The 26,724-nt window shown below is 42.9% G+C and overlaps 1 protein-coding gene across 1 annotated transcript in view; it reads left to right on the forward strand.

The window, feature by feature from the left end:
- Positions 1-26,724, forward strand: part of LOC144220567 (collagen alpha-4(VI) chain-like) — a 128,547-nt gene that overhangs the window by 25,671 nt on the left and 76,152 nt on the right. The window contains exons 5-7 of the mRNA XM_077750876.1: positions 10,154-10,783; positions 21,632-22,177; positions 22,527-23,081. Of these exons, the coding sequence (XP_077607002.1) occupies positions 10,154-10,783; positions 21,632-22,177; positions 22,527-23,081 (1,731 nt within the window). The remainder of the gene's footprint in view (positions 1-10,153; positions 10,784-21,631; positions 22,178-22,526; positions 23,082-26,724) is intronic.

A 26,724-nucleotide genomic window follows, 5' to 3' on the forward strand; every position in this document is an offset into this window, starting at 1 on the left:
TCAAACCCTTACTGTAGAAAGATGAAATCTGAGAAGCAGAAAGATTAGCGATTTGCTCAAGTCCGGCAGCCACTGGTGTCTGACCTCTTCCGTACTGGAGACCAGGGTGGGCCCAGCTAGAGCACCACTTACTCTGGCCACCACTGGGATTGTGTTTCCCAGGGTTACAACTGGGTTTGGGAAAAGTAGTAGCACAATGCAGGCTTGATTTCCAGGAGCCAAAGGACAAACGGGAGCCACACTTATGGGAATGCCATGAGTCAAACTAAAAGGGGCTGGTGGTCGCTAGGGAGTGCCAGAGATGAGAGCTGGAAAGCTGATCCTAGGTCGGGTCTCTAGAAGCAGAGCCGGGGACAAGGATTTGGTGAATGTGTTACTTTGAGGGAGTACCTTTAGGAGAAACCTATAAGGGAGTAAGAGAAGTGAGAAAGGCTGAAGGTGAAGAAGCCAAGCGAGGATGTAGCCTCAGGTAAAATGCAGCCGTGGCCTGAGCCATGGAAGATGCTGGAGCATAAATAGCGCCATGAATTATTTCAGTTAAAGCAAGGGGGCCAGGTTTGTATCCTCATGTGATCAAACATGGACCACCCAAACAGCATAACTTTCCAGGTGTTTCCAGATGTGGCTGCTCCCTTCAGCCAGGGACTGGTCTCTAGACAAAGTCTCAGAGGGGAGCAGTTAAGTGTAGCACTTGAAGCAGCTGGGCATAGATGTGCCTCCAGCAGAGGTCTAGGTGAGGTACCAACAGCATCCTCTACTGGTAGAAAAATGGTTTCTTTCATTAAGTTAAGGGATGGGTGGAGGGCCATAGTCCGAGATCTCACTGAAGGGGTCAGAGTTCTGTTAAAATGAAGTAGGCTGACAGGTGAACAAGGGTCGATGGTAGCCTTGAGGCAGCAAAGGAAGATGATGGTGTCCTTAAGCCATGCGTATTAGCTTTCGTCAAAGAGCTGTGCAGGCAGATCTACAGGGTGTGAAGACAGTGAGTGGGGAGAAATGGATTCACAGCCAGTAGCTGTCAATTTTGTGATGTTTTATCTTCAATTGACTCTCTTCCCCAGTCTGCAGGGAGGCTTCTGTGGGAGATGTTGTGTTTCTAGTGGACACCATCATCAACCCTCAACATGCCCGTGTTGTGCGGCACTTCTTGCACATCCTGGTAAACAGCTTCAATGTCAGCAGAGACACCATCCGTGTGGGGCTGGCCCAGTACGGTGATGTACCTCATTCTGAATTCCTACTTTCTGACTACAACCGCAAAGGCGATGTGTTGAAACACATTCAAGGCTTTCAGTTTAGGCCTGGGGGCCACAAGATGGGCCTGGCCCTGCAGTTCCTTCTGGATCACCACTTCCACGAAACAGCAGGGAGTCGAGCAAGCCAGGGTGTGCCTCAGGTGGCCGTAGTGATCAGCAGCAGCCGAGCGGAGGACCACGTGCAGGAAGCTGCAGAGGCCCTGAAGAGGGCAGGCATCCTACTTTATACCGTCGGCGTCAAAGATGCAGTTTTGGCGGAGCTCAGGGAGATGGCGAGCAGCCCTGCGGAGAAGTTTGCCTCCTTTGTTCCTAACTTCCCTAATCTGAGCAGTCATGCTCAGAAGCTGCGGCAACAGCTCTGTGATACTTTGGCAAAGGCAGCTCCACCCGTTAACTATGTCTTTCCAGGTACAGAGCCTTTCCCTTTCTTATTTCTGATCTAGAAGCCACAGTCAAAGCTTTATCTCTTACTCATCTCTCCCAGCATCCTTCTTATTTTTCACATGTGTGCATGCTGAGTTTTAGTATTACAGTCTCACTAAACTATCTGTACTCTATGCTCCTCTCCAATCATTGACCAGAGACTTACCAATTTTTAAAATAAATCCTGTGCACCTTACGCTGGTTCTATATATAGATGTAGTATGAGTCCATTTCAGAAGGAAGAATATTTGCTCCTAGAATGATATTGTTATGCCTAGATTAACTTATCCGTGTTGTCTGGATGGGGAGAGGAGAGGAGAGAAGAGAGGGGCAGTAGAGCCCCCAGGAAGCTTGCTTAATGTACTGATGGTGTGTTGGTATAATGTAATGGTTTGAAGAATGAATTGAAGGAAAACTAAGGTCTGGGTTCAAATAAATACCAGTTCTCTACTTTTTAACTGTGTCAGCTTGAACAAGTTACTTTCTCTCTCTGAATCTAAATTTTCTTCTTAGGATGGGAGTACCCGGCTCAGAGAGTTGTTGAAAGCATTAAATAAAACTGTGCAAGTAGAGTGCTTATCACAGCGCTCAGTCCATCAGAAGTGACAAGTGTTGTGGTGATAAGCATTTCAGTCATTACTTGTGATGACATAACTGTCATTAGCTTGGTACTTCTGTTGGTGGTGATGGGGCATAACCTTGCAGAAATCCTTTACAAATTAATTACTTAATTCTATCAGAAAGCAGAGAACTTTGAGCAGAGGAAGAGAAGCTTACTAGTGGTGTTCATCAAAATCCATAAAAGGATAGAGCCTTCATTCCTTATTCATTATTTTGGTATTTCTATATAAGACAGGTAAATGAGAAAAAGTGCTAGAGCTTTTCACCCATTTGATGCTGCAGGTGTGTGGTGGTAGTACTGCATTTGTACAATCAAATTATATACCATGCTTTTGTGTGTCACTTCAAAGCTTACAAAAAGGTTTTATATACTTAGTAGTACTAACTACCACTTGCTTGGTACTATATAGTTTGCCAAACTTATTTACATTGCCCATCTGACTGATAGATAGATACATAAAGCAATTCTTTGTTAGACACATAAGGAAGTGTACGATACATAGGGCAATTAGTATTTACTTTTATATGGATATGTAAGGAAATTGGTATCAGTTGCATTTTTCATGTGAGGCATGCCACCTAACTTGATGGCAGAGCTAGGATCTGATCTCAGGTTTGTTAGAGCAGATCCATCCCAATAGAACAATTGTCAGAGATTGTGTTCCCTAGAAGCAGAGCCTGAGGCAAGGATTTGGATATACATTATTTATTATGGAAGAGCTCCCAAAGAAGGTTGGTAAGGATGTGAGGGGTGCAGGATGGAGAGGTAGAGGAAAGAAAGGAAGAACGTGATCTCAGGTAAAAGTTCCATAGAGGGCAGTTTTAGTTTGATCCTTTTGGAGAACTCAGGAACATAAATTATGCTTCAGCTAGGCTTTCATATACTATAGGCAAGGCAGCTTCAGTAGCTGAAGAGAAGTCCTCCAAAAAGCAGTGTATGCAAATGGTAAAAAGGAATTCAAGAGGACCTGGGCAGAGCACTAATAATTGTACTACAGTAGATTATCTTATTGTATCCTCAAAACAACTCTGTGAGAGTGTGAGGGCCGGTATACAGATTTCAGTGCTGCAGAGAAGAAAATTGAGTCTCCGAAAGGTGAGTGATAAATAGGTCACAGGTCTCCTAAGTGGTGGAGCTACAATGAGATGTGTCATGGAATACAGGATATATTCCAGCTTTCTGACCTGTTTGTAGCAACACACTTGTCGAGATGAAGTTTATTACCACTGGAAAGAGGAAAACCCCTTTCTCATTTATAAAAGGATTTTTCTTCTTAATGAGATTCAAGGGATTGTCCAAATGGATTCCAAGACTGGAGGTATCAATAGAACAGGACAGAAGCCTCAGAAGATGATAGAGTGGAGGCAAGGAAAAGCTCAGGGAATGTTGTCACTTCTCTGAGCACTGTCATTTAGGGCGGCTGAGGATCATGGAGTATAGTCTGACTGGCACTGCTCTCCTTTCTGCACACCATTCAGCTCCACTGGTTCTAAGCATTTTGACTGATGACCCACAGACCCCATACATTTTGTCCTCTTTCTTGCAGCTTGCAGAGAGGCAGTCCTGGCAGACATTGTCTTCCTAGTAGACAGCTCAACCAGCATTGGACCCCAGAACTTCCAGAAAGTGAAGAACTTCCTTCACTCTGTTGTCTTGGGGCTTGACATCAAGTGACCAGGTCCGAGTGGGACTTGCTCAGTATAATGACAACATCTCCCCAGCCTTTCGGCTGAACCAGTACCCTCTGAAGAGTGTGGTCCTGGAGCAGATCCAGAATCTTCCCTACTGTACAGGAGGCACAAACACAGGGAGTGCCCTGGAGTTTATCAGGGCAGAGTACTTTACTGAGGCAGCTGGCAGCCGGGCTAAGGACAGGGTTCCTCAGATAGTTATCCTGGTGACAGATGGGGAGTCAAATGATGACGCCCAGGAGGCAGCTGACAAGTTAAAAGAAGATGGAGTTGTTGTGTATGTGGTAGGGGTGAGTGTGCAGGATGTCCAGGAACTACAAAAAATAGCCAGTGAGCCATTTGAGAAGTTTCTCGTCAACACTGAAAACTTCAACAGCCTGCAGGATTTCTCAGGAGGCATTCTGCAGACTCTGTGCTTAGCAGTGGAGGGTAAGATAAAAGGTAAGCAGCTGTGTCAAAACCCAATATTCCAACCGAGACCCCTAATTGCAGCATGAGCCAGGACGCATTGAGTGTAGTGGGAGGGCAGGAGGCGGAGCTGGCTGCCGCCACTGGAGACCACTTGGGGGACTTCCCAGGTGAAGGAACATCAGAGCTGAGGGTTGAAGGATGAATGCAGTTCTCACAGGTAGTAAAGGGCATCCCGCCCTGTGGTTCAGAGGAAGTCCCGGAGACCCGTGTGTTTGATTCTGCCTTTGCCACTTTCTCATTACGTGAGTGTCAACAAGCAGCTTCACTTCTTCACCTTAGTGTTCTCATCTGTGCAGTGAAGATAGTAATACGTGCCTACTAGGATGGTTTATGAGGATTAAATCAGGTGACGTATAAAAATTGCTAGCACAAAATAACTGCTCCGTATATGTCCATTTTGCTTGCCTCTTTCATTGGTGGAAGAACAGATAAGAGGTGCTTTAGTCTAACAAAGCAGACAACAAAGGAAGCCAACTATAAGAGGGAGAGAGCCTTGCCTCACACGGAGGAGGTGGGAGTACAATACGTACAGTGTTACATAAATATAGCACCTCTCCCTCTTATATTCCCCGTATCCTTGTATCCAATTTTCATGAGCTCTGATTTGATTTACTTTCTCCTCTATGTCTTTTCCTTCCTTCTTCTCTCTTTAATTCCAGAATTCACCCAGGCTTATGCAGATGTGGTCTTTCTCGCCGACACCTCAGAGAACACATCACAGGCGAGTTTCCAGTGGATGCAGAATTTCATCTCCAGAGTGATTGGCCTGCTGGATGTTGGCAGGGACAAGTACCAGATTGGACTGGCTCAGTATGGTGGTCAAGGTCACACTGAATTCCTGCTCAATACCTATCAGACCCAGAATGAGATGATTGCTCACATCCATGGTCACTTTTTGCTCCGGGGTGGCTCCAGGAGGACAGGCAAAGCTCTGCGATACCTTCATCAGACCTTCTTCCAGGAGGCAGCAGGAAGCCGGTTTCTCCAGGGTGTTCCCCAGTATGCAGTGGTTATGACCTCAGGCAAATCTGAAGATGAGGTCTGGGAGGCCGCACACACTTTGAGGGAGAAAGGCGTGAAAGTCATGTCTGTGGGTGCACAGGACTTTGACCGGAGAGAACTGGAGGGGATGGCAACCCCACCCCTTGTATATGAGATGCAAGGACAAGATGGAGTCAGACAGATTATGCAGAATGTGAGTGTGGTGATTCAAGGGACTGGGAAGCTCCAGTTTGGGATTGCGTCTGAGAAGGAGGCTGTAGTAGGTAAGGTTTGGTCCCTACATGTGTGAGCCACTGAGAGGTCTCAGATACTCTGGAGAAAGAGTAGAGAAGGGGGACATTCAGGATTCAGTACCGGGGGGTACCTGGGTGGCTCAGTCGGTTAAGCGTCCAACTTCGGCTCAGGTCATGATCTCACGGTCCGTGGGTTCGAGCCCCGCGTCGGGCTCTGTGCTGACAGCTCAGAGCCTGGAGCCTGTTTCAGACTCTGTGTCTCCCTCTCTCTCTGACCCTGCCCTGCTCACGCTGTCTCTCTCTCTCTCTCTCTCAGAAATAAATAAAACATTAAAAAAAAAAGGATTCAGTACTGGGATACTAGCATCAGTGAATGGGGAGAAGGGGGAGGAATGGGGCTCCCTCAGGCACATATCTTGTATTAGTCAACTGTTGTCACAATGATGCTGCTTAGGAAACCGTCCAGAAAGTCAGTGGCTAAAAAGAATTGTTTATTTCCTCTGATCTGGGGATCATCTAATCTCTGTTGGGCTCATCTGAATGACTTTGCTGATCTTGCCTGGGCTTATTCACAGATTTGAGATTTGGCTGAGGGTTGGCTGATCTACATTTGGCTCTGCTCCATAGCTCTCATCTTTCTCCTGGGATTATTAGGCTAATCTGGTCATAATCTTCCCATGGGAACTGCACAGATACAAGAGAGCAAATCCATTTACATAAGCACTTTTGAGATCTCTGTGTCACCATCTGCTGACATCCCATCGGCCAAAGCAAATCATATAGTCCTGTCATCGTCAATGGAGTAAGAGAGTATATTCCTCCCATGGAAGTGAGGTGTAGGAGTGAATATTTCGGCACAATAATTGAAGTTACCATGTGCTCTTTCCAGGAGAAAGGAGCATTCAGGCTTCTCCCCAGAGATTAAATAAGGTCTGACCTTTTTTTGTGTTCAAGATGTCCAAGGGACATGCTATTGACATTTTGAATTGAGTGGGACAATTCATAGTGCAGGATTGTACTGTGCATTGTCAGAGGCCTAACATTCCTAGTTCCTGCCAGTAGCGTCCCCAAATCTTATGACAATTCAAAACACCACCATATATTTCAAAATGTCCCCTAGGGATGAGAACCATGGAGCCTTATCTCCTGTTAAGTCCTTTTAAAGATTCTAATCAGTAGCCAAGTTGAACTACTCACCCTTTGCTATATACTTGTCATACTTTCCCACCACTATCTCTGCCCTTGAATATACTGTACTATCAGCCTGGGAAGCCCACAGGCAAAGTTATCCTTCAGTTGCTACGTTATTGTCTTGGTGGAGCTTCTATTTGATGCCCACAACAAAAGTGATAAATCCCTCCTTTCTCTGAACTATTGTAGCTCTGCCTAGAGCTCTCAACATGTACGGTTTGGGAGTCCTTGGAATTTTACAAGGCAGAAGAGACAAACACATATGAGATAACATGAGGAAAACCTAAGCCGAGATAATAAGGAACTAAGAAGCACCTTCCTTCCAGACACTACACTAAGTAGAAGTAGAAAGGAGGATATAATGGAGAGTCTGATCTGGGAAGAATTGTGTTAGTCTCTCAATATTGAGTATGATTTTAATATATGGGGAGAAGGGAGGAGGCTACTCTTGGTAAGGGGAAGAGTAGGGGTGTGGAAGTGGGAATGGGCTGGATAAATGGGAGGAGAATGGAAAAATGGAACAAATTAGAGGTAGTGACAGATAAGATTGGATGAGGTAGGATGGACCCCAAAGGTCACAAAGGTACCCCAAAGGTACTGGGAAGTAGCTGCAGGCTTTTAAGCAGGAAAAACAACATGACCGTTGTTTTTAAAGAAGTCTTCAGGGACCAGGCTGCATTCCACATGACACCTCAGACTCAGAAAGACTTTAAGACTGAGCTGCCACCTAGCCACATAGGATGCCTGGTCTAGCCCAGTGGTGGCTCTGATAATGAGAACAACTTGAAAGGGGAATACAGTTGACCCTTGAACAACTCAGGGTGTAGGGGCTCTTACTCCAACCCCCACAGTTGAAAATCTCCATATAAATTTTGATGCCCCCCAAACTTAACTACAATCGCCTACCATTGACCAGAAACCTTATGGATAGCCTAAAGAGTGGATTAACACATTTTTGTGTGTTGTATGTATCATATACTGTATTCTTACAATAAAGTAAGATAGAGAAAAGAAAATGTTATTAAAAAAATTATAAGGACAAGAAAGTACATTTACAGTACTGAAAAAAATCTGCATACAGGCAGGCTGGGCCAGGGGCCGCACAGGGTGGGTGTGGCATGGGGATGGCAAAGTCCCACAGCCTGGGTTTCAGGTTGGTGGTAGTGGCTGCCTGGCGGGCCCATGGGTGGTCGTGTGTAGCCTTGAGGTTCAGTACGTCTGCCCCATCTGCCTGGAGGTGTAGCACCAGCCTGTGGCCATGGGTAGCCGTGGCCACACATGTGTACACTGGCCTCTGCAAGGTGGAGGGGCAAGGACCTCACCACGGAAAGGGATCTGCCTGGGAGCTCGGTGAGCGGAGAACAGATGGGGAGGGCGCCGGTATAGCAGGGGCTCAGGGGTCCCCACGCGGTGCCGTCCCTGCCTTCTGGGTGTGTTCCTCTGCTTCAGCCCAGCCTCCTGACCCAGCCGTGGCACTTTACCTGACCACCCCATGGACACACAGGGCAACCTGTGGCCTTGCCCGGTTCTGGGGCCCCTGGGGGCTGCTGACAGCCTCAGCAGGCCTCCCTGGTGCTCCAAGGGCAGCGGGCACCTTCGGGTGTGTCTGCGGAGACTTTGGCGACTTGCAGCTTTTGGGGTCAGCTCTTAAAAATAAACAAAATCAGGGGCGCCTGGGTGGCTCAGTCGGTTAAGCTCCGACTTTGGCTCAGGTCATGATCTCATTGCTCGTGGGTTTGAGCCCTGAGTTGGGCTCTGTGCTGACAGCTCAGAGCCTGGAGCCTGCTTCAGATTCTGTGTCTCCCTCTCTCTCTGCCCCTCCCCCTCTCACATTCTATCTCTCTCTCGAAGATGAATAAATGTTAAAAAAAACCCAAAAAACCCACATGTATAAGAGGACCAGCACAGATCAAACCCATGTTGATCAAGGGTCAACTGTAATAGCACTTAGTACTAGTAGGTGAAGGAAAGGAGAAGTTAAAGGTGCCTGGAGTTTCTAAAGAAAGTCTTTTAGGCTTGGCAAAAATCAGGGGAAACACTCATTTTAAATCTGGGATCGTTTTCAGTTCCTTATAAAAAGCGGGAATTACAGGACACCTGGAGGCCATAGGTAAGTCACAAGGTTTTTCTGTGGCTTCTCTAAACTTTGTGTCACAGTGCCCAGCTGTCTGTAGCCTGGCTTCAGCCCTCTGCATATATGGCTTTGCTTTGTGGTAGGCAGGCTTCTGATTTCACATGTGAAAGCAGATCTGGACTTTCTGGTACATAACACAGTGGATTTCCGTTAGTCACTGCCTTAAATTGGGAGAGAGGAGTCCGCATTCCTCTTGGAAGGGAGTTTATGCTGTTATAGCTCCCTTCTCCCATTTGACGAATGTTCAGGAGAAGGCTCTCTTATGGCAAAGTGAAAAAGTTTGCCTGGTTTTTGGACCAAGATTTTTCATAGGAACTTGCAACATTTCATGTTGTCTGGGCTGAAATGACATGAGATCTTTCAGAGAAAGGGGTACGATTTCTTATTTTCATCTGTACCAAGAGGAAAAATGATCAAATCCAGGAGGTTTTAGGGCTATCCTAGAGAATTTGATCCAGTATTTCCTGAAACTAGAAAAATGAGCAAAAAACCTAGTCAAGCAAGATTCAGATGCTTCTAATGAACTTTGAGGAATTGAAAAATGATACTAACGCACTTTCTTGTGGATATTCATATGTTTACATATTTTGCAAGTAATGTGAATACTCTTTTCAGTGAAAAATTTTGCAACAATGGGTATGAAGCCTGTGATGTTCTTTGACTGTCATGCCGAAAACTGGTCACAAAGGCTGCTACTAAATTCTAAAATTCTTTAATGTAAGTTAGTATAACATATTTATTAGAATTTTTGATACTAAATATATTACTATAGTACATAAAAATATAGCACATTACAACATAAGAATGTAGTAAAAATTGGTGGCTCAGTCAGTTAAATGTTGGACTCCTGATTTCGGCTCCAGTCATGAACTAGAGATAAAATTCATAAAATTGAGCCCTGTGTCAGGCTCCGCACTGACAGCATGGGGCCTGCATGGGGCCTCTCTCTCTCCCTCTTTCTCTGCGCCTCCTCCACCTACACACGTATGTGTTCTCTCTCTCTCTCAAAAAATAAAAGTTAAAATAAAAAATTTTAAATATGGCAAAAATAGAATGCTACAACAATGAGTATTGTTTTTATCATTACTCTGTTCTCATGCTAAAACTCTTCTTTCCGTCTTTGTTTGCAGTGTGTCCTACTGCTGTCCCGGCTGATTTAGTCTTCCTCATTGAGGAATTCAGCAGAGACAGGCAGTCAAATTTTCAACAAGTTGTCAGCTTCTTAAAGACAACCATCAGCTCGCTACGTATTGCTCCTGATGTTGTGAGAGTTGGCTTGGTCTTTTACAGTGAGGAGCCACAACTTGAGTTTTCCCTGGATGCGTTTCAGAACCAAGCCAAAGTCTTGGAGCATTTGGACAAATTAACGTACCGGAGAAGAAGTGGGATGGTCAACACTGGTGCTGCTCTGGATTTCCTAAGGAATGAGGTTTTCATCGAGGAGAAGGGCAGCCGGTCCAAGCAGGCTGTGCAGCAGGTAGCCGTGGTCATCACAGAAGGCTTCTCCCAGGACCACGTGTCTGGGCCAGCTTCCCTCCTCCGCAGGGCAGGGGTTACCATCTACGCGGTGAGCACCCAGCTTGGCTCAGACAGGAAGGCCCTGGAGATGATAGCATCATACCCTCCTTGGAAACACGTCATCTCGCTGGAATCCTTTCTGCAGCTCTCCGTTGTGAGGAGCAAGATTAAGAACCAGCTCTGCCCTGAGACTGTGGACGAAAACATCTCCATTTCTGGGAGGGGCCATCCCCTGAAAGAAGGTAGGAGGACCTTCTCCAAATTTGATTTAAAAAAAAAAAAAATATTCTGCTTGTTCCACATACTCACGTCCTCCACTCCTCATCCAAGGAAGGATTTTGGAGCCCGTTTATTAAAACACAGGAACACAAAACTTACAGAGTCTCACTTGTGTTTTGATTCCAAAAGAATATAAAGTAAAACGTGAGCGTTCCTCACTCTTCCTTTCTAGCCCTCATCCCTTTTATCGGGTTGATGAAAATATATGTATATTTACAGTAGAGGCCTGATGGATCTAGGTATGGATTTACTAAATCTTAAGCTACTTGAAGTAGCTTTTAATTCTAAAAAGATACAAACATTCTTGAAATTAAAAGATTTTAACTTTAAAATATAAATGAACATTAATTTGCCAATCTTTTGTGTAGGACCAAGGCTTCTTTGCATATGAGCACAGCTGATTGGAGTTCTGTATATTTTCTTCATCAGTCATCCAGTAGTATAGTTCCCATAATTACCAGTTTCAGTTTCCTTAAAGTGAGAGGAAAACTTAGTCGCTTTTGAAACAACCTGAGTATAGAAATCCTTATTTTTATGATCTCAAAAATTCAATTTTGTAGTGGTATCTGGTACATCAACAATTTTCTTTAAAACAATTTACTTTCATTGGGTCTTTTCTAAGCAGTTAACCTGGTTTTCATAGATGCAATAAATCTGTTTTATTCATGCCCCTATCCTATCGATTTGTACAATATTTGATTTGTTGTGTAAGTGTAGTAACAAACCTGCCATAAATAGACTGAGGATAAACCTACGTTGTTCTTGGAAGCCTTATTCTTTGTTGACCTTACAAATAAGAGTTATTTTACCAGGAAAAATGGGCTTATTTGGGAATAGCAGAGAACTGCAATTATGGACAGACAAGCCATAGCAGCAGTAGGCGAGTCCAATAAACAAAGGAGAGAAATGTTTTATTGAGAAGAAAGAAGAAATTGGGAGGGATTATTCTGAACAAAAGCCCATTGGAAAAATGCAAGAGTTCAGGGCGATGGCAGTTTCTCATTGGCTGAGTTGCTGGGGTAGTTGATTTTTTGTAGGAGATGCATTGTTCATAATTTTCCCCTTGGGACTGTAATTGATTCTTTCCTGCCGAGGATTCTTCTGTTGGGCTCTGTAATGGACAAGTGGGAGGGCATGAGAACTCCCCTTTCTGCTCTCCTGTGTCCATTTTAGAGAGGTTTCCCTTTACCAGTTTTCACATCTTCCACTGAGTGAAGCAGCACTGTGTAATGTTGCTCTTGGGAGCTTCCAGGGGGAGGGCACTCAGTGTATTGTGTGGGTGTCACTCATGTGTCATAGAGGGAAGGAGAAAGTCAATTAGCGGGTGAACCGCTTCAGAGGAAGTTGATTAGGAAAGCTCCTACTGCACATGCAGGTTTAAAAACACACCAGAGAAAACATAGCGGTTAAGTATATGCACCGTGGAGTCAAACTGCCTGAGTTTTCATTAAATATTTTTTTAGAGTGAGAGAGCAAGTGGGGGTGGGCAGAGAGAGACAGAAAATCTTAAGCAAGCTCCATGTTTGACCTGGGGCTCAACCTGGGGCTCCACCTAGGGCTCGACACAGGGCTCAATCCCACAACCCTAGGATCATGGCCTGAGCCAAATTCGAGAGTCTGATGCTTAACCGACTGAGCCATCCAGGCACACACAAACTGCCTGAATTTTAAATCCCTAATTTTCCACTTACTATTATAAGTATCTTTGCGTCTGTCTACCTGTCTATTTTTGCCCACCGATGCTAATATTTCTAAGATTCAAATCAGAATAATAGAAGTTGACTACTTAACATGTAGATAATTAACTTAAAAACTCAAGACTGTGATTATATCTTTGGGGGTAAAGCATGGAGTCTTTTTTGAAAAACAATCATTAAATAATTTTGTAATTTCTTGATTACTTGTGCTGAAGTCCAGAGATTTAAAAAATCTAAATAAATTCCTATCTTTTGCTTTGGCCTGTATCTTTAGTCCCCTTCTCTGTTCTGGGAATGGGAAACAAAACCATTAAATATGAATTTCATTTCCTTGTGCACCCCTCCCTATAATCTATAGGGGAGAGGGAGAGAAGCTCCTTTTCTGCCGGAGGCCGGCTCCAGCAGGTCCAGGGGTCCCTGAAGGATGGACGGTGTCGGCGAGAGAGAGAGAGTGAGAGAGCCCCGAGATTCTTTCTGATCACCAGGCAGGCATCTCCGTCCTGTCGGTTTTGGGGTCTTTATTTACAGGTCAAACAGTAACATGACATCAGAAGACAGAATTTTTACAGGGGCTAATTATTTGTGATAAGATGCTTTGATCAGCGGAAGGTGTACAGAAACAGGCTTTACGAAAGTATTCTTGCAGAACCTCCCCATATTCTTGACGTCAGTCCCCCAGATTAAGATACTAACAAACTTATCTTATTTTGCATGGGTAGGCCTCTAGACAATTTTTAATCACAAGAGGAAGAATGTATATTAGGCTTGTTGCTAAGTTGCTTGAGCAAGCCTTTTCCTTGATGCTGAATGTGCAAGCACCATGGGGGCCATACATGTGTCAGTCTTTGCATCAGGGTTTATGTTTTAGCGACTCTTATCTATCCTCATCCCAGCTGCCAGTGTAAGGGAGGGTGTTTGTGGAATGTAGGCTTTGAGGAAGGGACTGCTATGCATCACCAATTAGCAAAGATATATGTAGTAACTTATGTTCTGCCCTTATCTGTACCTTAACTTTAAATTAGACTCTTTGTCTCGGGGCCAGGCTCAATTGTCTTCGATCTGCAAGGCCCATAGGAAGAGCCTTTTGACAATCATCCACAGTGCTTTCATCTCAAATCTCTTTTGAAAAGGCAGGAATATGCTTTTCCTTATGAGATATCTGTGTTTGGAATATGGGTCTGATATGGAATATTGTGAGGCCTGGTCAATACCAGCAGGCTCATTTCCAACATGAGCCAGTAGTAGCAGAAAGAGATACCAGTTTTCGTCTCTCATGGCAGGAGCTGGGCAAACACCACCATTTCCTTGCTGTGACTGCCATCCAGAGAGGCCGGTGCGGCTCCCAGTACTTTTCTCTTCTAATTCATAGACAGTATAAGGGCTAAGAGTTGATTTCATTCCCAAACTGCACAGCAGCTAAAATGAAACCTGGAATCAGGAAAATCAGCCCAAAGTCTACAGTGGTTAGAGGCAAGTGGAAGTTTAAGAAGTTTTACCAGAAATCTATCCTGGGTGATCGCAAGATTGTAATGTCTATTATTTACTGGTCATCAGCTATGTGTCAGATGCTCTGCTAAGGACTTCATGTTTGTAATAGACATGGATCCATAGCAGTATCCAGACTGCAAAAATTATTCTTTCTGTCTTCTGTCCTGCCTCAAATTTCCATCTGCCAAGATGGGCATGAATGTGTAGTGCCAGACAGTCTTCAGGGCTTTGGGATACCTCTGAACAGTGCAAACACCCTGGGCTACAGTGGAGTGTCTTTGGACCACTGCTGCAGGGGACTGGCTACAGAGATGTCCCTTCCTGCCCCATGGTCTTTTTCTCAGACTCAAGCCAGCCACATACCTATTACCAGTGGATGCTGGTTTCCAGCAAGGTCAGAATTTCTGCCTTCTTTTTCTATAACTTCCCCTCGATTGTCTAAGCATTCAGCCAACACTTTACTAGAGAGGTGGATAACTGTTCTCCACACCTTTCCAGTGCTTGCCCTGCTAGGGTAGGATTGCCAGGTACAACACAGGTTGCCCAGTTACATTTGAATTTAATTTGGATAAATAATAATACGTATTTTTAAAAGTATAAGTATACACTACATATTGTGTGGACCATGGTCCTCCCAAATGAAAGCCTGAGCAAGGGAGCTCATCTCTAGCCTCAAACCACTTCCCTTTCAGCCAAGAAACATGAGAAGGCTCTTGATTCTTCCCTGGAACAAAGGATTCTAGAGATTAATGACACAAGGCTGGACCACTTTTTCTGAGACGTGCAAGGAGAAAATTATGTATCATTTATTTTTTTAAAAAATCTACGAATTTATTTTAAGAAAGAGTGAGAGAGATGGGGAGAGAGAAGAGTGGGGAAGAGACAGAGAAAGAGAGAGAGAGAGAGAGATGGGAAGAGAGAANGGAACTTGCAACATTTCATGTTGTCTGGGCTGAAATGACATGAGATCTTTCAGAGAAAGGGGTACGATTTCTTATTTTCATCTGTACCAAGAGGAAAAATGATCAAATCCAGGAGGTTTTAGGGCTATCCTAGAGAATTTGATCCAGTATTTCCTGAAACTAGAAAAATGAGCAAAAAACCTAGTCAAGAAAGATTCAGATGCTTCTAATGAACTTTGAGGAATTGAAAAATGATACTAACGCACTTTCTTGTGGATATTCATATGTTTACATATTTTGCAAGTAATGTGAATACTCTTTTCAGTGAAAAATTTTGCAACAATGGGTATGAAGCCTGTGATGTTCTTTGACTGTCATGCCGAAAACTGGTCACAAAGGCTGCTACTAAATTCTAAAATTCTTTAATGTAAGTTAGTATAACATATTTATTAGAATTTTTGATACTAAATATATTACTATAGTACATAAAAATATAGCACATTACAACATAAGAATGTAGTAAAAATTGGTGGCTCAGTCAGTTAAATGTTGGACTCCTGATTTCGGCTCCAGTCATGAACTAGAGATAAAATTCATAAAATTGAGCCCTGTGTCAGGCTCCGCACTGACAGCATGGGGCCTGCATGGGGCCTCTCTCTCTCCCTCTTTCTCTGCGCCTCCTCCACCTACACACGTATGTGTTCTCTCTCTCTCTCAAAAAATAAAAGTTAAAATAAAAAATTTTAAATATGGCAAAAATAGAATGCTACAACAATGAGTATTGTTTTTATCATTACTCTGTTCTCATGCTAAAACTCTTCTTTCCGTCTTTGTTTGCAGTGTGTCCTACTGCTGTCCCGGCTGATTTAGTCTTCCTCATTGAGGAATTCAGCAGAGACAGGCAGTCAAATTTTCAACAAGTTGTCAGCTTCTTAAAGACAACCATCAGCTCGCTACGTATTGCTCCTGATGTTGTGAGAGTTGGCTTGGTCTTTTACAGTGAGGAGCCACAACTTGAGTTTTCCCTGGATGCGTTTCAGAACCAAGCCAAAGTCTTGGAGCATTTGGACAAATTAACGTACCGGAGAAGAAGTGGGATGGTCAACACTGGTGCTGCTCTGGATTTCCTAAGGAATGAGGTTTTCATCGAGGAGAAGGGCAGCCGGTCCAAGCAGGCTGTGCAGCAGGTAGCCGTGGTCATCACAGAAGGCTTCTCCCAGGACCACGTGTCTGGGCCAGCTTCCCTCCTCCGCAGGGCAGGGGTTACCATCTACGCGGTGAGCACCCAGCTTGGCTCAGACAGGAAGGCCCTGGAGATGATAGCATCATACCCTCCTTGGAAACACGTCATCTCGCTGGAATCCTTTCTGCAGCTCTCCGTTGTGAGGAGCAAGATTAAGAACCAGCTCTGCCCTGAGACTGTGGACGAAAACATCTCCATTTCTGGGAGGGGCCATCCCCTGAAAGAAGGTAGGAGGACCTTCTCCAAATTTGATTTAAAAAAAAAAAAAATATTCTGCTTGTTCCACATACTCACGTCCTCCACTCCTCATCCAAGGAAGGATTTTGGAGCCCGTTTATTAAAACACAGGAACACAAAACTTACAGAGTCTCACTTGTGTTTTGATTCCAAAAGAATATAAAGTAAAACGTGAGCGTTCCTCACTCTTCCTTTCTAGCCCTCATCCCTTTTATCGGGTTGATGAAAATATATGTATATTTACAGTAGAGGCCTGATGGATCTAGGTATGGATTTACTAAATCTTAAGCTACTTGAAGTAGCTTTTAATTCTAAAAAGATACAAACATTCTTGAAATTAAAAGATTTTAACTTTAAAATATAAATGAACATTAATTTGCCAATCTTTTGTGTAGGACCAAGGCTTCTTTGCATATGAGCACAGCTGATTGGAGTTCTGTATATTTTCTTCATCAGTCATCCAGTAGTATAGTTCCCATAATTACCAGTTTCAGTTTCCTTAAAGTGAGAGGAAAACTTAGTCGCTTTTGAAACAACCTGAGTATAGAAATCCTTATTTTTATGATCTCAAAAATTCAATTTTGTAGTGGTATCTGGTACATCAACAATTTTCTTTAAAACAATTTACTTTCATTGGGTCTTTTCTAAGCAGTTAACCTGGTTTTCATAGATGCAATAAATCTGTTTTATTCATGCCCCTATCCTATCGATTTGTACAATATTTGATTTGTTGTGTAAGTGTAGTAACAAACCTGCCATAAATAGACTGAGGATAAACCTACGTTGTTCTTGGAAGCCTTATTCTTTGTTGACCTTACAAATAAGAGTTATTTTACCAGGAAAAATGGGCTTATTTGGGAATAGCAGAGAACTGCAATTATGGACAGACAAGCCATAGCAGCAGTAGGCGAGTCCAATAAACAAAGGAGAGAAATGTTTTATTGAGAAGAAAGAAGAAATTGGGAGGGATTATTCTGAACAAAAGCCCATTGGAAAAATGCAAGAGTTCAGGGCGATGGCAGTTTCTCATTGGCTGAGTTGCTGGGGTAGTTGATTTTTTGTAGGAGATGCATTGTTCATAATTTTCCCCTTGGGACTGTAATTGATTCTTTCCTGCCGAGGATTCTTCTGTTGGGCTCTGTAATGGACAAGTGGGAGGGCATGAGAACTCCCCTTTCTGCTCTCCTGTGTCCATTTTAGAGAGGTTTCCCTTTACCAGTTTTCACATCTTCCACTGAGTGAAGCAGCACTGTGTAATGTTGCTCTTGGGAGCTTCCAGGGGGAGGGCACTCAGTGTATTGTGTGGGTGTCACTCATGTGTCATAGAGGGAAGGAGAAAGTCAATTAGCGGGTGAACCGCTTCAGAGGAAGTTGATTAGGAAAGCTCCTACTGCACATGCAGGTTTAAAAACACACCAGAGAAAACATAGCGGTTAAGTATATGCACCGTGGAGTCAAACTGCCTGAGTTTTCATTAAATATTTTTTTAGAGTGAGAGAGCAAGTGGGGGTGGGCAGAGAGAGACAGAAAATCTTAAGCAAGCTCCATGTTTGACCTGGGGCTCAACCTGGGGCTCCACCTAGGGCTCGACACAGGGCTCAATCCCACAACCCTAGGATCATGGCCTGAGCCAAATTCGAGAGTCTGATGCTTAACCGACTGAGCCATCCAGGCACACACAAACTGCCTGAATTTTAAATCCCTAATTTTCCACTTACTATTATAAGTATCTTTGCGTCTGTCTACCTGTCTATTTTTGCCCACCGATGCTAATATTTCTAAGATTCAAATCAGAATAATAGAAGTTGACTACTTAACATGTAGATAATTAACTTAAAAACTCAAGACTGTGATTATATCTTTGGGGGTAAAGCATGGAGTCTTTTTTGAAAAACAATCATTAAATAATTTTGTAATTTCTTGATTACTTGTGCTGAAGTCCAGAGATTTAAAAAATCTAAATAAATTCCTATCTTTTGCTTTGGCCTGTATCTTTAGTCCCCTTCTCTGTTCTGGGAATGGGAAACAAAACCATTAAATATGAATTTCATTTCCTTGTGCACCCCTCCCTATAATCTATAGGGGAGAGGGAGAGAAGCTCCTTTTCTGCCGGAGGCCGGCTCCAGCAGGTCCAGGGGTCCCTGAAGGATGGACGGTGTCGGCGAGAGAGAGAGAGTGAGAGAGCCCCGAGATTCTTTCTGATCACCAGGCAGGCATCTCCGTCCTGTCGGTTTTGGGGTCTTTATTTACAGGTCAAACAGTAACATGACATCAGAAGACAGAATTTTTACAGGGGCTAATTATTTGTGATAAGATGCTTTGATCAGCGGAAGGTGTACAGAAACAGGCTTTACGAAAGTATTCTTGCAGAACCTCCCCATATTCTTGACGTCAGTCCCCCAGATTAAGATACTAACAAACTTATCTTATTTTGCATGGGTAGGCCTCTAGACAATTTTTAATCACAAGAGGAAGAATGTATATTAGGCTTGTTGCTAAGTTGCTTGAGCAAGCCTTTTCCTTGATGCTGAATGTGCAAGCACCATGGGGGCCATACATGTGTCAGTCTTTGCATCAGGGTTTATGTTTTAGCGACTCTTATCTATCCTCATCCCAGCTGCCAGTGTAAGGGAGGGTGTTTGTGGAATGTAGGCTTTGAGGAAGGGACTGCTATGCATCACCAATTAGCAAAGATATATGTAGTAACTTATGTTCTGCCCTTATCTGTACCTTAACTTTAAATTAGACTCTTTGTCTCGGGGCCAGGCTCAATTGTCTTCGATCTGCAAGGCCCATAGGAAGAGCCTTTTGACAATCATCCACAGTGCTTTCATCTCAAATCTCTTTTGAAAAGGCAGGAATATGCTTTTCCTTATGAGATATCTGTGTTTGGAATATGGGTCTGATATGGAATATTGTGAGGCCTGGTCAATACCAGCAGGCTCATTTCCAACATGAGCCAGTAGTAGCAGAAAGAGATACCAGTTTTCGTCTCTCATGGCAGGAGCTGGGCAAACACCACCATTTCCTTGCTGTGACTGCCATCCAGAGAGGCCGGTGCGGCTCCCAGTACTTTTCTCTTCTAATTCATAGACAGTATAAGGGCTAAGAGTTGATTTCATTCCCAAACTGCACAGCAGCTAAAATGAAACCTGGAATCAGGAAAATCAGCCCAAAGTCTACAGTGGTTAGAGGCAAGTGGAAGTTTAAGAAGTTTTACCAGAAATCTATCCTGGGTGATCGCAAGATTGTAATGTCTATTATTTACTGGTCATCAGCTATGTGTCAGATGCTCTGCTAAGGACTTCATGTTTGTAATAGACATGGATCCATAGCAGTATCCAGACTGCAAAAATTATTCTTTCTGTCTTCTGTCCTGCCTCAAATTTCCATCTGCCAAGATGGGCATGAATGTGTAGTGCCAGACAGTCTTCAGGGCTTTGGGATACCTCTGAACAGTGCAAACACCCTGGGCTACAGTGGAGTGTCTTTGGACCACTGCTGCAGGGGACTGGCTACAGAGATGTCCCTTCCTGCCCCATGGTCTTTTTCTCAGACTCAAGCCAGCCACATACCTATTACCAGTGGATGCTGGTTTCCAGCAAGGTCAGAATTTCTGCCTTCTTTTTCTATAACTTCCCCTCGATTGTCTAAGCATTCAGCCAACACTTTACTAGAGAGGTGGATAACTGTTCTCCACACCTTTCCAGTGCTTGCCCTGCTAGGGTAGGATTGCCAGGTACAACACAGGTTGCCCAGTTACATTTGAATTTAATTTGGATAAATAATAATACGTATTTTTAAAAGTATAAGTATACACTACATATTGTGTGGACCATGGTCCTCCCAAATGAAAGCCTGAGCAAGGGAGCTCATCTCTAGCCTCAAACCACTTCCCTTTCAGCCAAGAAACATGAGAAGGCTCTTGATTCTTCCCTGGAACAAAGGATTCTAGAGATTAATGACACAAGGCTGGACCACTTTTTCTGAGACGTGCAAGGAGAAAATTATGTATCATTTATTTTTTTAAAAAATCTACGAATTTATTTTAAGAAAGAGTGAGAGAGATGGGGAGAGAGAAGAGTGGGGAAGAGACAGAGAAAGAGAGAGAGAGAGAGAGATGGGAAGAGAGAATCCCTAGCAAGCTCTACACCATCAGCATGAGCCTGACATGGGGCTTGATCCCAGAAACCATGAGATCATGACCTGAGCCAAAATCAAGAGTTGGATGCTCAACCAACTGAGCCACTCAGGCGCCCCTTTTTGATTCTTTCTGAGGAATCTGCTATGTGACAATGGGTGATCTTAACCATTACTTTAAAAAAAATCAGTTCTGATGTTTTTCTATGATCTTATTTAATCCTCACTATTATCTTACTGAGGAAGTGTTAAGATCATCATTTGACAGATTAGGAGATTGAGATGCAAAGGGGCAAGGCTGATACTAAGTGGTTGAGAAAGGATCTACCTGTAGTGCCGTTTTGCCCTTTGGAGTCTAAGCCTTAATACAAAGTGATTCATTTAAGTAAAGCTCATTTAAAACAGTTTTATATTAGCTTAAATTAATTAAGTTTCAGAAAGTGTACTCTTTCGTCCTTATTTTAAAAGTCTGACTTGCATGGGAAATGGGGATATTGGATACTGAGGCAATTCCTAGCTTCAAATATGTCCTGACATTTTACTTTAGGTTGTCCTCAGCTTCCCCATTTGAGAAAGGTCAAGTACTGTTTACTTCATGTCTTAAGTGGGGTTCACCAGAAACAGACTCTGAGACAAGGATAGGGATGCAAGTGATTCATGGGGGGGTGCCCCCAGCGATACTGGTAGGGGAGTGGAGATTTGAGAAAAGAAGGGAAGGCAGCCAATAGAGGCTGAATTAGTGAGCAGGTAATTGCTATTGGCAGCTGGGGCTCAGTTCTGCAGGGGACTCAGGGAAACTGTGTAGAGCTCACCTCAGAGTTGTCCCACCCAAGGGGAGGGGAGCTGGGTGTTTATCCACTAGCCCCTGTCAATCATCGGTTGGTGGCTTCTTTCAAACTCATCCCCAGGCATTGTGGCCTGCCTGGTGTGCTCCTGGTCAAATGGTACCCCTAGGCAGAGTCACAGATGCTTTCAGTAAAAAGCTGTTGGCTCTCAAGGGAACAAAGAAAGCTGAGGAGGTGTGGATGGGGATCAGGATGAATAGCTTTGGCTACTTGCTGTCTCACACTGTGTTCTAATGGGTTGTTCCTTCTTATTGCCTAGACTGTGTGCACATTGAGAAGGCCGACATTTACTTCCTTGTCGATGGGTCTAGCAGCATCAAACACAACGATTTTCTTGAAATGAAGGCGTTCATGAATGAGGTGATAAAGATGTTCCATATTGGGCCTGACAGAGTACAGTTTGGAGTCGTCCAATACTCAGATAGAATTAATATTGACTTTACCCTCAGCCAATATTCCAGTGTGGCAACGCTGAAGGTAGCCATTGATGGCATCCAACAGAGGCAAGGTGGCACCATGACCGGTCTGGCCTTGGGCAGCATGGCTCAAGTTTTTGTGAACACTGCTCGCAGCAATGTGCCTTGGTATCTCATAGTCATCACTGATGGTAAATCTGAGGATCCAGTGGCTGAGCCTGCAGAGGCATTGAGGGGACAGGGAGTCATCATTTATGCTATTGGAATCAAAAACGCTAATGATAATGAACTCAAGGAGATAGCTAAAGACAAGACGTTTTTTGCACCTGAGTTTGACTCCTTGAAGGCCATTCAACAAGACATGGTACAGGACATCTGTTCCTCAGAGTGTAAGAATTGTTTTCTTTATTCTCTCTTTCCTGCCAAATACATGTATCTAATCTATTTGAATAGGCTTCATTCTCAAAGTGTGGACTCACTGGTCCAAAAGCGAAGATTGGACACAGAGTGACCATGACCTGGAATGAAGCAAGCTGGTTAAATTTTATCTTTATCATATAACTGTGCCTCATTTGTGCTGGGTCACAGAAAATTTATTTCATTGACTTCCTCTTCCACTTCCTTTAAAAATGTTTTCATGTTGTGTATATGCCACCCCAGACTATCCCTGGGGACTTATAATTCATTGGTTTCAGGCTCTGAGTAAATGTTCTGTTCTGCTCCCCTTTTTTCCCCTAGCCTGTAAGAATAGGCAAGCTGATATTATCTTCCTGATAGATGGTTCGGAATCCATCTCTGCAGTAAACTTTGAAAAGATGAAGGGATTCATGAAGAGGATGGTGGACCATGCTAATATTGGTGTTGATGAAATTCACATTGGCCTTTTGCAGTTCAGCTCAGACCCTCAGGAAGAATTCAGGCTCAACCAATACTCCTCAAAGGTGGACATCCACAGAGCCATCTCAAATGTTCGGCAAATGAATCATGGCACCTACACTGGGAAAGCCCTGACTTTCACTCTGCCTTTTTTTGACAGTCCAAGAGGAGGCAGACCCAGTGTTCATCAGTATTTGATTGTGATCACCGATGGGGTTGCCCAGGATAATGTAGCCATACCAGCCAAGGCTCTCAGGGACAGGAACATCAATATCTTTGCCATTGGGGTGGGGGGAGCCCAAAGTGCTCAGCTTTTGGAGATTACTAATGACCCACAAAAAGTGTACTATGAAGAAAATTTTGAGTCCCTGCAGAACCTGGAGAAGAAAATTCTTCTTAAGGTCTGCATTCCACAAGGTAAGTGACAGAGGGTTTGTTATTTGATCCACGAGCCCATTGTGTCAGGGACACTTTTGTCTCTCTTAATAAAATGAAACAAATCCTCTAGCTGGAGGAGGGAGGGAAGGTCATCCTGAGTAGAGGACAGCTGGTCTGAACTCTAGATGCTGTAGTTCATTTTCACCTGTTTTTTTTTTTTTTTTTTTTTTTTTTTTTTCTTTTTTTTATGGNCCAGTGGCCCAAACTTTCCCAGGATTCTGGCCCTAGAAAGTCCTCACAATTCTTCAGTTTATTCCTTGTAGATAGAAGAACCGGAATGGAGTATGCAAACACAATTTAATGAAGATTTGGGCAAACCAAAAGGAAAATAGAAGCAGAGAATAATATCAGTTACATGGGTGCTCTTATGAAACAGAACACAGTTTTTCTTCTATGTGTCTTTGAAAAGATGTCTCTCTACGTTGTTGACTATAAGCTTCCATATGGCTGAGGTCTTCCTCAACCCCATTTCATCTTCTCAAGTTTTTATCCTAAATAGTCCAGAGGCAAGTGTTCCCCCTCCCAACAGTTTGGGTCTATCCTGGCTGGCCCCAAACTGCCTTTCAGTGAGTGATTGACTCAGAGAATATCTTCATGGACAGTGCTCCCTCCTACCCACAGGGAGTGAGATTCTCCAACGCAATCACATTATAATCAGAATGGCTAAGCTTTAGATGGTCCTTTTTTTTTTGTGCTAGGGGCTATTCCAAGGGCTTCCATGTATTAAAACATTTAATCTTCACATAACCCTATTAAATAAATACTATTTTACAGTTGAGGAAACTAAGACACAGCAAAATCAGGTTATTTGTCCTGAATAAATAGCACAGCTGAGATTTAAACGTGAAGCAATCTGGTGGTAGAGTCTATGTACTAGAAATTGTTCTATAGCATCTTTTGGTATAGTATGGTAGAGCACAAGAGGGTCTCTCAAACTTTAATATGCATTTGAATCACCTGGAGATCTTGTTGAACTGTAGGTTCTGATTCAGTAGGTCAGGGTGGGATTCTGCATTTTTAAAAAAATTTTTTAAAAATGTTTTATTTATTTCTGAGAGGGAGAGGCAGCGTGAGCAAGGGAGGGTCAGACAGAGAGGGAGACACAGAATCTGAAGCAGGCTCCAGGCTCTGCACTGTCAGTGCAAAGCCTGACACGGGGCCCAAACCCACGAACCGTGAAATCATGACCTGAGCCGAAGTCGGATGCTTAACCGACTGAGCCACCCAGGCGCCCCGGGATTCTGCATTTCTAACAAGCTCCCAGGTGCTGTTAGATGCTGATCTTGCTGGTCCTCAAATTACACTTTAAGTAGGAGGGTAGTATAGTACAGTACAGTGTAGTATAGTACAGTGCGGTATAGTACAGTACTGTAAGGCATGATGAATAGTAGAGTATAATATAGTATGATATAATTTAGTATAGAATACCATAGGATGGCATACAATGGTATAATATGGTTTAGTAATGCATAGTAAAGTATAATACAGTACACTAAAGCATAGTGTAGCATTAAATCATATAAAGGAATATATGATGAAACCCATAAAGCCCAACGTTCCTACACCAACCCCATGGGAAGCAGATATTTTTATTATGATACCTAATTCCCAGATGAGAAAAACAAGAGGGAGATTAAGAATCGCAGATGGGAAATAATGGAGGCAGGGTTTGAACTTCCCAGAAGTTTGGTGTCGAAAGCTGGAGCTGACTTTCTAGAGCATTAAATTAATATTTTTGTTTATACCGTGTAAAGGATATCACTTTACTGTGTCCTTGTGAATTCAGAAATCAATTGAAAAGAGTGGATGTGTAAAATTATTCTTAAAATAAGCATAGATTATAGGATGTCTTGCATTAAGCAGTTTGGAGTTTTCAGGAGTCAAAGTCCTATTTTTGTTGTTTGCGTTGTATATATATTATATATAATACATATGCATATATAATATCACACACACACACACACACACACACACACAGAGCTGGGTATTATCTTGATCAGGAGAAGAGATACAGGATTCCTGCTTCTCTTTTCAGACTATTTTATAACGTGTAGTAAATTAGGATTTACATTCATCTTCAGCTTTGTCTTCTGACTTTTCTGATAAAAGTAGCTGGATACCTCCATAATTAGCTGGAATCTAATTACTTCCAAAATTCTAGAATCATAAAGCTGAATCCTAAAGGCCTTAGAGATTACCTGGCAAGGTTCAACCCTCTACATTAATAAGGAAAGAAAATGCTTGCATATTCTTGTGTTACAGAATAAAGCCAGCTGAAAATGTTCCTGGAAAAAATATGTAAATTAGAAATGTTGGAATAATGCATCATACTGCAAAAAGGAAATTTCTTTTTTCCTGAAATTAGATCCAATGTAGAAGTGGGATTTATATCTGTGAAAGCTCCTTTTGCTGAATTTCAATTAGAGATTTAAAAGTCAAAACAAAACGAAGATATTTTATGTGAAAGGAGGAGAGAAAGGCATTTTGTGTCTTGGCACTTTTGGAAACATATCTGGCCAGCTAGCATGGATGTACATTATTTAGGAGATGGAAAACTCATGGCTCAGCCCTGGATCTCAGATCCCTGAGATACCATTTATGATCATTTTCACTCACTGATAAAGAGTTCAGTATTTATTTATTTTCTTCAAATTTCCTTTTAAATTCTTCAGTTTTGTTTTTACAGATTCTGAGTCAAATACTCCAATGAGTGCTGGACTAAGGAGAAAATGTCCACATGTCTTGGTTTGTCCTGGACAATTGCAAGTTATGCTGTTGTCCAGAAGTAGTTAATCATAGTAGCCCTTTTATTATTGATAAGTTACATTTTAAGTTATTTGTCCACATTCTAATCCAGGTGCATCTGTGACCAACTTTTGCTCGTTGGAATTTTTGCTCATTGCCCAGGTGCATGGTCTTATTATTCACCCGTGAGTGAATGGGTATAGTCTGAAAGATCATTGGGTTTACAAATGCTAGAAACATGCTTCCAGGAGGGGTTAACAATTTTCGGGTACAATAAACAGAAAATTGGGAGTGACTGTCAGTCTTGATCTTTTCCAGTATGCTTCCCTGAAATAAAGTATAACTGTGGGTGGTGAATGAGGAAAAAAAAACTTTGAGGGGAGAAGGAAAATAGTACAGCTTGTGCTAAAAAAGACTCAAGGCTCATTCATATTCCCTTCTTCATTCATTTTCAAACATTTAATAAGCATCTATCTGTATTAGGCATTGGGGAAGTTAGATGACATAGTCCTTGCTATGAATAAATCTTTGTTTAGTGGGAAAGAAGGTCAAGTAAAATAACAATGGACATGCACGGGTATTTAATAAGTCAACTTGAGGACCTGGGGACATGAATCAGAGAGAGTTTTAGGGAAGGGGGTCACTTGAACTACAACTTGAAGGACATGTATGGGTTAACCAGATTGGAATTGAGGAGATAAGAAAGGACACTTCAGGTAGAGGGAATACCATCTGCAGAGAAACAGAGATATGAAACACTATATATTGTATCAGTTAGCTTTGCTATGTAACAAATCACTCCCCAAATCAAACAATCCCCACCATTATTTAACCCACTTCTATTTCTGTGGGTTGGCTGCAGGTTCTTCTTTCAGGA

This window comes from Crocuta crocuta, unplaced genomic scaffold (assembly GCF_008692635.1).
Source record: "Crocuta crocuta isolate KB4526 unplaced genomic scaffold, BGI_CrCroc_1.0 scaffold279, whole genome shotgun sequence".
NCBI classification, from domain to species: Eukaryota; Metazoa; Chordata; class Mammalia; order Carnivora; family Hyaenidae; genus Crocuta; species Crocuta crocuta.